This window comes from Triturus cristatus, chromosome 6 (genome assembly GCF_964204655.1).
Source record: "Triturus cristatus chromosome 6, aTriCri1.1, whole genome shotgun sequence".
Taxonomy (NCBI): domain Eukaryota; kingdom Metazoa; phylum Chordata; class Amphibia; order Caudata; family Salamandridae; genus Triturus; species Triturus cristatus.
This window is the reverse complement of record NC_140589.1, coordinates 1,231,507,604-1,231,520,359: the sequence shown is the minus strand read 5'-3', so window position 1 is coordinate 1,231,520,359 and position 12,756 is coordinate 1,231,507,604. Positions and strand designations below refer to the sequence as shown.

The 12,756-nt window shown below is 42.8% G+C and overlaps 1 protein-coding gene across 2 annotated transcripts in view; it reads right to left on the bottom strand.

The window, feature by feature from the left end:
* Positions 1-12,756, bottom strand: part of TRAPPC3L (trafficking protein particle complex subunit 3L) — a 663,369-nt gene that overhangs the window by 466,280 nt on the left and 184,333 nt on the right. For both annotated transcript variants that reach the window (XR_014963137.1, XM_085612167.1), the window contains exon 3: positions 10,888-10,985. Coding sequence is in view for 1 of the 2 variants with exons in the window: in XM_085612167.1 (XP_085468293.1) it covers positions 10,888-10,985 (98 nt within the window). In the remaining variant the exon portion in view is untranslated. The remainder of the gene's footprint in view (positions 1-10,887; positions 10,986-12,756) is intronic.

The following is a 12,756-nucleotide window of genomic DNA, read 5'->3' as shown; positions in this document are numbered from 1 at the left end:
TGTGCAATGTGGAGGGGGGGGTTAAGGCAAAGGATTGATCAATCTTGGAGATTTTTTCGGAAAATAAGTTCACAATTTCTTCACATCATTCGACAGAGGCCATCAATTGAGGGGGGGCAGAAGCTGTTTGTTTATTGACAATGGTAAATAGTTCCCTGGGTCTATTTTTAGCCCGGTCGAATTGTATGTGGAAGTAAGAGGCTATTTCATTGAGGATGTGTTTTATGTAATTAGCCCTTGCAACTCTGAGGAGTGCAAGATTTGAGGGGAAAGGGTGTTGTCTCCACGTGCGTTCGCTCAGTCTAAGAGAGCGTCTCTCATTGTTGAGATCAGCATTGAACCATGATTTGGCGGGTATGTTTTTTTGCAGTTTTAATTTGGCTGAGGCAATTTGGTGAAGGACCTCTAAGATGGATTTGTTGTAGTATTCGGCCAGGTCATTTGCATTTTTAGTTGTGCTTTGATCTTAGTCTCCAGTTTGCCAGGAGGAATAAGGTGAAGATTTCTGGTTCCTTTCCTATGTTTGATGATTTTAGGGGAAGGGGGAGGCACGGCGGTGGTAATCGTGAAGAGGATGAGGCGATGGTCAGACCAGTCAATGGGGACAATGTGGGAAAGGGAAGCCAGATCTTTGCTTGTGTGATGATTGCATCAAGAGTAGCCCCTTTGGAATGTGTTGGTGAATGGCAAAGTTATTTCAAGTCATTATTGTCGAATAGATCGTGGAGGAGGATAACCGAGGGATCATCCTTTTTGTTCCAGTGGATATTAAAGTCTCCGAGGAAGAGGTTTTTGGAGTTAGAAATAGATGATTGAGAAAGAAGGTCGGACAGTTCCTCCACAAGGGGCAAAGGATCACCGGGGGGATGGTAGAAATTATGTATCCGAATAGGAGGGGAACCATGAGCTCTAAGTTCCGCTCCAATGTATTAAAAAGTAGCATGGTCGGAGTTCTGAAAAAGGGACAGTTGTAGTTCATTTTCCTAGATTATGGCAACGCCTCCTCCAATTTTGTCAAGCCTGTCTTTTCTGAGGATGGAGTAACCCGGGGGAGAGAGCAGGTCCAGAATGGATGAAGAGTGGGCATTGAGCCAGGTTTCCGTAAGAAATGCAATGTCAATGGCTTCACTAAGGATGGTTTCTGAGATATCTGTTGCATGTCGGGCAGCCGATCGGCAATTGACCAACATGCAGTTGAGGGGTTTAGGATTGATTTTGGGGGGGCAAGAAAGGATAGCAGTGAGTTGCGGAGGAGGTCTGGGCGAGCCGGGGGAGGTGGGGATACGGCTTCTCCCCAGGATCACAGGAATAGTGGAGTGAAGTGAAGGAGGGACTATAGTCGTGGAGTTAGGGGGGGTAGGAGATATTTAGGTCCGGGCGGTCAGGAGAGGAGAGATGGCTCAAGGCTTGGGGCGGTCTAAGAGAAGAGTTACCGGGAGGTAATCCAACTGATGAGATACCGCTAGAGGTAGTACCCCCTTGTTGAGGGAAAGTATTGTTATTTTGTACAGAACCCATGGTAAGGGTATGATTGGCGAGATTGGTAGAGGAGAGGGCATTAAATTCTTTCCTGAGAGATGAAACTTCCAACGTCAGGATTGAGATGTGGAGTTCTATGTTGAGAAGCGACTGGGATAAGAGCGAGGAGGATAAGGAGGAAAGGAGGTCGGGGGGGAGAGGGGCAGCTTCAAAGTTAGACGGGGAGGAAGGACTAGGCGAAGGATGTGAAGGGAACCTGTAAGATTCCATTAATAAACAGTTCTCAGACAGATTAGTTGAATTGAAGCAGGTTTAATCCTTAGAGATCCCATCCATCCAGACTCCATGTAACAACTCCAGTTAGACTATGAATCATCACATGGAATCCAGTGACATCAATAGTGACACAGTGACATTCTGTAACTTAGACCCAATGACAGTGGAAGACACTTCGTATGCCATATCTATGACATACTACACACCTCCCTTCGTCACATTAAAATTAAAATACTAAAGAATCATTCTACAATAGAACAAAACATTAATTAACATCAAAATGAATAACACATATTCACTACACATAGTCAAGTAAATAAGAAGGTTTCTTACAGACCCTGGTTGAAACACGACTCCTAACATTATCTGCAGAATTAGAATCAACATTATCATCCTTACCATGACACCCATCTAACCTGCCTTTTACCACTACAACCCTATTCAAGTTCCAAATCCTATGATCTTGCGTCTTTATTGCATTTTTAAAAACCTTTATAACTCTCATAGGTTTCATGAACTTGGAAGTAGAATTTCCCATCAACCCAGGACGTTTAATCATCACCAAGTCACCCACCATAACCTTAGTCACCTTAACACTTTTTTTTTAATCAAAGTAAACCTTCCTTGAATTGCTTTTCTCTTCTTCTCTCATCTGAATTAAGTTCTTATCACACTCCTTTTCTTTACCTCTTTCCAATTCATAATTGTTGACCCATGTTGGTTCGACATTAGTATTGGGAACTCACCCACGGAACAGCAAAAAGGGGGTTTTACCCGTAGTTGAATGAGGAGACAATCTATACTCCTCTATTTTTTTTAAAACCTCATCTTTCCAATTTAATGACATGGATTTTGACAACGCAATGGTCTCCTTGATTACCCTGTTAAATCTCTCCACCATTCCGTTAGTCTCGGGATGATAAAGAGAGCATAACTTGTGAGAGATGCCCTTGGACGCTAAGAATCTTTTCATGTCATTGGACACAAATTGCACCCCATTGTCTGTTAATATTGAATTGGGAATACCCTCTTTCGAGAATAAATTTTTCAAACAATTAATTATATGAGATGAGTCAACACTTGACAAAAAGAAAACTTCTGGCCACCGAGAAAACATATCAATCACCACCAACACGAATGATTGAGATCCATTATAGTGGATAGGACCCAGAATATCCATGGCAATGTCTTGCCACGGATTCAAAGGACGTTTCCTTACCACCATGGGCTGAACGCGCGTACACTTAGACTTTTCACTTAATGTACAAGGTACGCAATCTCGAATAGCACGTTCCACTTCTAAATCCATGCCCGGCCACCAATAAGACATCCTCAAGCGCTCTTTTGACTTAGAAATGCCTGCATGGGAAGAATGTACCAAGTCTATAAGTTCTTTCCTAAGACTAGATGGAGGAATCAACCTAGTTCCCCTAAACAAGAGATTATTATCAGTGGATAATTCATTGTGAACTGCCCAAAATTTCCTAGAATCAGACGAACCAGATTTGTTACTGATCCAGCCCTTCCTAACTAGACCCATGACTTCATTCAACACACTATCCATAGACATTTCTTTAGACCATCTCTCCTCACTAATGATACCCTGATCTACAACACACACTAATTCCTCAGAATCTTCCCAATCATCCTCCTCAGCCGTTTTACTAGACGTGAGACGTGACAACACATCAGCCACCTTGTTCTCAACACCTGGTATGTACTTTATGTCGAAATTAAACTCTTGCAATCCTATCACCCATCTAGTGATTCTGCTGGATATCAAATCTAGACCCTTTTTGCTGAACATCTCAAACAATGGCTTGTGATCTGTCCTGACCTCAAAGTCAATACCCCAAAGAAACTTCTTCAACTTCTTAACCGCCCAGTACACCGCAAGAGATTCACGTTCCACCACGGAATACCTTGTTTCCGGATCTTTGAGGCTACGAGACAAACACATGACCGTGTATGTGCCACCCTCACCTCGTTGTTGCAAAACCGCGCCTAAACCCTTCTCACTCGCATCTGTGATAAGAATAGGTTTGATTTTAGGATTAAAGCTTGCAAGTGAAGGAGCAGCCTTAAGTTTACTTTTTATATTTAGAAATTCAAGCTCACAGTCTTCCGTCCACAGAAAATCCACACCTTTCTTAAGTAGATGTCTCATGTTCACTGTGTGACTAGCAAAATTCTTCACAAATTTCGAGTAGTATTCAACCACCCCTAGGAATTTCATGAGTTCACATTTATCGGAAGGAGAACACATCTCTTGAATCGTGTTTATCAAGTTCTCTTTTGGTTTCACTCCCTCACTCGTTATATTATGACCTAAATAGTCAATAGAGTTGGTTCTGAATTTACACTTTTCCGCCTTTATAGTTAAGTTGTGTTCAGATAATCTTCTCAAAACCGACTTCAGGCGAACATCGTGTTGACTAAAATCTTGCCCAAAAACTAAGATATCATCCTGATATACATAAATGCCAGGTAAACCTTGTAGCAAGTTCTCCATAACCCTCTGAAACACAGAAGAGGCCGATACCAGCCCAAATGGCATCCGTTTGAATCTAAAAGTGCCAAACGGCGTTATGAAGGCAGTATAATCCCTACACGATTCTTCCAGTTCTATTTGGTGATACGCCGAAGTCAAGTCAATTGTGCTAAATACCCTAGCTCCCCCCAACAGAGACATTAATTCATTAATGTTGGGTAGGGGGTATTTATCAATAATCACACATTTATTAAGCTGTCTCAAGTCTATGCAAAGTCTCAGATCCCCATTAGGTTTGCGAGCTGCCACCACCGGGGCCAACCATTCGGTTCCTTCGACCTCCTCTATGATGCCTCCCTTCTTTAATTTTCCAATCTCTTCATGCATGTCGTCCCTAACCGAAAGAGGTACATTCCTCACCTTACAACATACAGGTATGGCATCCCTTTTAAGTAATATTTTGTGTTTGTAACCCTTGAGGCAACCTAATTCTTTTCTGAACACATTAGGAAACTCTTTTTTTAGATTATCAACTAAATCAATGTCCACCTTAACATGCTCCACCCTTCCGACAGAGTTTACATCCCCTTTTAATTGAATGGGAGGGACACCATTAGGATCTAGAATGACCCCAAGGTCCCCTTGATGAATCCAGCTTATGATGCTGTCCCCCTTTTTTGACACATAAATCTTGCCTGAAATTAGCCTATCTTTGTTTTCTATTAAACCTACAAAGTAGCCATGTAATTTGATGGGCTCACCACCATAAGCCAATGGCCTTATGTCTGGCTTTAAAAGATTAACCTTGGTTTTTAAGTTATTCATAAAGAAATCACTAGATATAATTGTGATTTTCGCCCCTGAATCAAATAAGACTTTGGTCTTTTTTCCCTCTACCAAAATCTCATCGATGGGAGAATTTCCATTCTTCTCCCCGGTTACCACTTGCACAACAATTTGACCACACTCATATCCCCCAGGACCACACTCGTCACAGTTGCTTTCCCTCACATGAACCTCTTTCACATTTGGTGCATTCCTACTGTTGCACAATGCAGTAAAATGGCCTTTCTTTTTACATTTTGAACATATTGATGCAAGAGCCGGACACTTGGGATTATTTGCTAAATGCCCCATCTTTCCACATCTAAAGCACTTGCTATTAATCCACTTCTCATTCGTCTTTCCTTTTGCCGATAGAAACTCTTTCTGAATCTTGTCTTTCTCTTTCACCTCCACTTTGTTCTTACTCCTAACCTCTTGCACTTTACAATCGCTAGACAAGTCTTTCTTTAAAACTGCGACACATTTGATAGAGTGCTCGATCCTCTTGGCGACGACTAGAACTTCATCTAAGGTAGGTTCATCACGCGACCACAGCTCTTCTCTTACTTTCTCTATATTGCAACCAAACATAAACTGGTCACGTATGCGTTCGTCAGTCATGCCATCAAATTTACACGACGATGCAAGTTTTCTCAACACTGTTATGTAACTTTCTACAGTTTCCTCCTCTGCCTGCATCCTTTTTGCAAAAGTATACCTTTCAAGAATGGTACTTACTTTGGGCAAATAATGTTTATCAAGTTTTTTTATGCAGATTTCATAATCATTAAGACCATTTGCTTCTTCCTGCGATAAAACAGGAAGATGGTCATAGACATCCTGTCCTTCTGACCCCAAACAATGTAGGAGCAAAGCAGATCTCCTCTCCGCACTAAGCGAGGGACCACATACTCTTGCATACCGTTCAAACACTACCTTCCATTTTTTCCACTTTATGTTAGGCTCACCAGGTTCTGACAGAAAAAATGGAGCTGCCGTGACGTTCTGCATACTGCCAACTAATACAACAGACTTGTCTGATTCAGTTATCACAGTACCCTGCTAAAAAAAAAATTCATATAAGTGGCTCACCATACAACTTCAATTGTAATGCCCCAATTAGTTATGCTAAACTGGGATTCCTCGTGTACAAAACTAACTCTCTCTATGTAAAATGCAAGATGAAACATAGGCTCACTCCGTGAATGTTCAATGAAGATCAGCCGTGCGTATCGGCGAGAGATGAAACATTGGCTCACTCCGTGAATGTTCAATGAAGATCAGCCGTGCGTATCGGCGAGAGTTTTCTCCCCTTTTTCGTATGCCATATCTATGACATACTACAGAACCCCAGTGGGGGGTAGTGAGGGGTGTTCCAGTTGCTAGAGTGAGGGTGCAAAGTAGGGTGAGAGCCAGCAAACCCAGGGGCCTGATGGGTGTTATGAGAAGATGAAGGGGAATAGGGAGAGTGAGGAGGGTTGCCATCTGGTCTATGTGGATAGGGGTCATTAAAAAAACAAGAGATTGGAGTTATCAGTGGAGCAGTAGGGTGAGGGGGCTCGGTGCGAAGGGGGGACAGTGTAGGTGGATCAGATTCAGGGGGCTGGGAGGAATGATAGGGAAGAAGAGAGTGACTAGGGTTGAGTAGGGAGAAGTCCAAAGGAGGAGAGAGGATTTGGGTGGCAGAGTAGGTTGTGGGAATATCGTAGGAAGGAGCAGACGAGACGATGAGAGAGAGGGTTAGGGTAGCTGAGGATGATGTGGGAAAGTCAAATGGCGGAGAGTGTGCTGAGGGGGCGGGTGGAAAGAAATTCTGGGATTGGGAGACTTCCCAGGTAGTTGCAGGATCAGGGAGCTGGGGGGTTGGCGACCTAAGGAGCGAGGCCGAAATGTCTTCCTGTGATTGAGAGGCTGACGTGTTATGGGAAGGTGTAGCTAGTAGGAAGGATAAGTTGATGAAGTGGTGCTCAAAGATGGTGAGATGGTTTTCAGAGGCTTGTATGAGGATATTACCAGATTTGAAAATGGAGATGTCGATTTCGCCTAGAAAAGTGGGGGAAGGGGTGGTGGACAGTTTCAAACCATATGGGATTTTGCAGGATTTAGAAATGGGTAGATGGGGGCGGAAGATATTTTTTCTTTTAGAGGGACGTTTGGAGTAAAAGATGTAGTTGGTTTTAATAATGGAGGTGAGGCTAAGGTAGTTATCAACAGATAAGGTTTCTTGGTGCTGTATTAGTAGTTTGTGTTTAAAGTTCTTCTTAGGATTTTTAGAGAGGTTGGGTGGGTAAAGGATAGTCCAAGAATTGGGGCCATGTCTAGTGATGAGTGAATCCGGTGCTGCAAGGGTATGATTGAGGGGAGGCATGGTAATTCAGCTAGGATGATCAAGGTGAGTGAGCAGGTTGTGAGGGAGTGAGATAGGAAGGCGGCACAGGGAGGGGGGAAAATGGAAGTGGGGGGGCGGGAGAGAAGTCAGTAAAAGGGAAAATTAGTCCCAAAACAAGGGCGAGGGACTCATTTTGCGGTAGCTAGAGATGGGGAGGCGTTGGGGAGAAGGTAGATGGGAAACAGGGGGGGAATCTAGAAGTTGAGACTGTTCAATAGGACTGCACAATGAGGTAGGGAAGAAAGAAATGGTGGTCAATCAGTTGTGGAGGACAAACAATAGAGCTAAATGGGAGGAGGAAGAGAAAAGTAGGAGGGAGGAAACTATGATAGAAAAACAGATCAGATTAGTACTAAGAGGCAAAGTGCTGTATGCTATTGTATGGCTAAATAAGTAGGCGGCACAGCAACATTGAAGGCAATTAAAAGATCAAGACGAGGGAGATCAGTTTGAGAGCATGCAGCACATTGGGCTAAAACATCAAGTTGCAATTCCGAATAAACAACAGATTGACTCATAACCGGTTAAAAAACATTTCAAATAAAAAGCATCCAAATGAGGAAGAAACAATTTGGGTGCATGTAGCGCATAAGGTTAAAAATACCAATGGCTTATCAGTAGGCAGTGAAACATTAGAAATAAAAGCATCAAAGTGAGGTAAATCAATTTGGAAGCACATAGCGCATTAGGTTAAAACATTTGGAAGCACATAATGCATTAGGTTAAATTAGGTTAAAACAACTAGTGACAATTCAGAAGAAAAATTACAGTTTGTCAAGCAGCAGGTAAGGAAAAACATTAAAAATGTAAAAGCGTCGAAATGAGGTAGGTCAATTTGGAATCACGTAGCGTATTAGGATAAAACATTTGGAAGCACATAGCGCATTAGGGTCAAACAACTAGAGGCAATTAGGAAGAACGAAAAAAGAAAATTACGGATTGTCAAGCAGCAGGTAAGGAAAACATTTAAAATGTAAAAGCGTCAGAATGAGGTAGATCGTTTGGGGAGCACAAAGCACATTAAGTTAAAAACATCATGGACCTATTCCGAATTAAAATACAGATTGTTTGGCGGCCGGATCAGTTGGGTGCGCGTAGCACCTTAGGTTGCAAACATCTAATTTCTGTTCAGAGTAAAAAACAGATTGTCAAGTAGTTGGTGGAAAAAGCCTTAACATGTAAGATAGAATGTAAAATTTGGGCGCGCGTAATGTATTAAGTGGGGATAGATACATTTGGGTACCTAAATGGGAGAGTACAAAAGTTTGTCCCAAAGATACTGTGTGGGTATCATGGACAACAGGAATGTCATGAAAACAGGGAGAAGTGGGATGGCTAGGATGGTCACGATGAGCGCAGATTAGAGTTTCAAGTCGCAATTCGGACTCACATAGAAGGGGCGGGCATTTAGAGTGGAGAAGGGCTAGGTTAATAGCTAATACAGCTTGAGAACCCGGGGCGTTGATACAAAACCCAGTCGCAATTGCGCCTTAGGGCACGCCACCAACTAAGTGATCGAAGTTAGGGAATCCAGTGACAGCTGTAATGTGAGCGAGTTAGGAATACCGATTACCATTACCAATACAGATAAAAAGCAGTGAAACTCGAGTTGAAGTCTGGGAGGTAATGAAAAGGTAACTCCTAGGGAACAAGACGTTTTAGTTTTAAACTCTAACAGGCTGTAGGTTGCAGAGTGAGCAGCTCCACTCCAAGATGGCCTCCAAAGGTGTGGGGCGAAGAATGTCCTTTTTTGGTGCCTAGGCCTATTTTTTTTGTCACACTACTACTTTGACCAAACTTCGGGCCTACCATAAGGATGAACAGAGAATTCAAAACTCAGCATCATACCAACCCAAATTAACCCTAACGCAGATCATGCTGTTTTGCTGAATCCATGCATAATAGCAGTTACACGTTTCAAGCAACACAATAGGTGCCACGGTCGTACTCTTATAATATCAATACCCTTTCCACAGGGACCATACTTCATTCAATCATTGATACTTTGATCCATACAGTAGAAAGTTATCAACCTATGGGTAGTATCTCTCACTCCTTTCACTTTAGTATAAGCCAAGGTGCAGCATCCTTGCACGCAACATGAAAGCATGCGGTTTCGGTGATGGAGTAGGACGCAGCTAACGGAGCTCCCAGCGGGGCTCTCAGTTCTGGCCCCATCCTGGCATCTACATATGCCCCTGTCGCTTAAGGGGATCATAGCAGCACCTGACCCCATTCCTTGTGCCGCCCGCCCGCCTGGCTGTGGGGAGTGAGATCGCAGTTCCCTGCCCGTATTGTCAGCTATACAATGATTACGTTGGTGACTGCCAAGATGGCGGCACCCAGGCTTCGGAGCCTGGTAATGTGTGGTCCACAATACTGGAGCCTGAGGGGTGTGGGCTTTCTGAAGTGCCCTTGTAGTGAGGTGAAGGTGGCGAGTTTGCGGATTCCCGGCAGGTGCTGGACAGGGCCATAGCGAAAGACCTGTGGCGAGGCCTGGAGCGCCCGACTGTTGCAGGTGAATGGAACGCCAATTTTAGGGGCTCCGCACGCGCTTACTTGTTCCTGGTTTTGCCTGGTACTCGCATTGGACTGTATGGGAGCGGCCAGTGAATCTAGAGGAGTGCCTCAGTGGCCTAAATAGTAGGACCCTCAGCCGATGCCTGGTGCAGTGCCAGGGGACCAACCAGGAAGTTGGTCCCGCCTGGAGCACGTTAACTACAGCTTGGCTTGTTCCCCCCTATGTATGCGAGGAGGACATCTGGCCATCACCAGCTCAGGGATCCATCCAGGCCCAAGATCACCGCCCGTGAGTGCAACAACACCCTGAAGGCCAGGCTAAAAGCAAGACCCCAGCAATAGCAAGAAGATCATGCTGTGTAAATATGTAATATATGTTTGTCCAACCCTAATCGCTTCAACTTTTCTCAAAAATGTAACGTAGATTGAATTTGCAACTTGTATATAGGTAACTCTAACCACTAGTATCCGTAGTAGGCTAATGTACTTACTACTGTTCTTATGTTTATTTAGAGTTTATCTGTTTGTATTTTTTTTGTAATTCATGTACTATGAAGTCCTTATGTAATGTATTTGGTTGTATTGTAAAGCGCTCTCACACCTTCGGGTAAAGTTTGCACTATATATAAACACAAATAGGAATAATAAGAAAATACAAGCCAAATAGACCCCATGCTTGACACACACTTCATCCTCCCACGACCGCCTCCACCAATGTACTGCTAGGGAATAGCCTGCTAACCATCTGCAAATGCACTTCAGTATGATGTGTTACAAAAGTGCAACTACATGCAGTATAAAGTGAACTCAATACATGCAGAAAATCTGAATGGTAAAGAAATAAAATGACCAAGTGGCAAAAAAAGAGTATCAGGAATGAATAACTCAGAATAAACCTACTACTTGCATTTTGTCAAGGGATTTGTTGACTTCGTCATCCGTTTCGTAGTCTTTGCACAGCTGGGCTACCAAAGCTCCATAGGTGAGCACAAATAATTCTCTGCTCTGCAAAATAAACACACAGCATTAAGTGATACAATGATTTTAACACACACACTATATGTAAATATGAAAATATATCAGAGTATCATTTAGGTTCACATAAATGTCCATCAAATCAAGCGATGCTCTTGTTAGATTGAACAATTATATTATTCCAAATTAATGCACAGCACGCATATTAAAAATCCTGTATAACTGGAAAAAACGGGATGGATGTGTGTAAAGTATGAGAGCCCTATTTATGAAGGAGTTTACCAGACCTTAAGACTGTCTTAGACCAGGTAGGAGGGCCTAATTTACGAATTTGTCCTTGCTTTAACCCCTTCAGTGCCCATGACGAGATGGTCTCGTCATGGAGCGCGGTTGCGCTGTGCCCATGACGAGACTATCGCGTCATGAACCCCGCCCGCTAATGCAACGCCCGGCACAGGGCGGGGAAAGGGCGGGGCACTGAAGAGGTTAAGAAAATTCTTAGGACTGCTGGGCCAGAGTTACTATATGTTTTACTGGCAATAGGCAGATTGAGGACTTCCAGACCCTTCAAAAATCAGGACCTCTGACCTGGTTTAAGTCAGTTTTAAGTCTGGAAACTGAGTCATAAAAGGGACCTTAAATTCTGGTCTGAATCTGGAATAATTTTCTTAGTTTAGTTATTCTTTAAGAGGATTTGGTGTTCTGCAGCATCCAATGCATCCACAAATTGGTTCAAAACAAAATGATTACGTACATCAAAGTTGCATTAATGTACTAATAATATTATCAGGCGTGCTTATATGTAATCAAAATTCTTTTTAATTAACAGTCCAAATATATATCTATATACTCAGGGTCAAGCTGACATCACAAGCCCTCTGGCACACATTGATTACAGAAATGACATAATCACCCAAAAGTGATCTGAGACAGATGAGGCAGCCACTCATCAATTATCCATTAAAGTTCTTTCTTTTAAAGAAGTATTGTCTAGCAAGTCCGTTTGTTGGCAATTGTGGTGGTTAATCCATCAACCTTTGGGCCTCCTTGTGTCTAAAAGGTACTCGGGACCACTTTCGGGACAATGTGTCTTTTAAATACATTATAGATCCCTTATTTGTAATAATACAAGAAATAAATCCCAAAAAGCGGAGATGTTATGTCCCAACTCAACACAATGGTTATCAATTGAAATCCATAAATCAATTTAATCAATATTTAAAATCGAAACTGCCTAGATAATAGCACCTGCATCAAGTAAATCCACTAGGAGCCAGGAAATAAATTCAGCTGCCGTCATTACAACTAAGCTTTGCGGATTCAGTTTGATAGTTTTAAAGATTTAACTAAATGAAGAAAAAAAAACTTTTCTCCTTCATTGGGAAATTTGTGTAGACATATAGCTGTACCCAGTTCCCTGGAGGATTAGTGGGTTGCCCTAGTGTATGGTACAGAGTCTGGAAATATAACCCGTTGCCTGCCCAAAATTCATTCTGATGCACATCCCTGAGACCATTTGTGGCTTCAAATCTTTCACTCTGCTGAGGACACTCGGCAAAAAGAAGAGACACCATTTTGGTAGTCCGGCTGGCCTCTCCCGTGGGACACACACTCCTTTGACTAAAACAGTGGCTTCTGCATCCCCTCTTCTGTGGAAATGTCTGGAAATATGTATCCAAAACTAATTCACCAAAGTGAGAGATTTTGAACCTAAAACAACCTTTGGCTGGCCCTGGATTCCCATCAGTGACCCCAGAGCTTAAGTAGAACTTGGCCTCAACGACCACATCCTGGTGTTAGT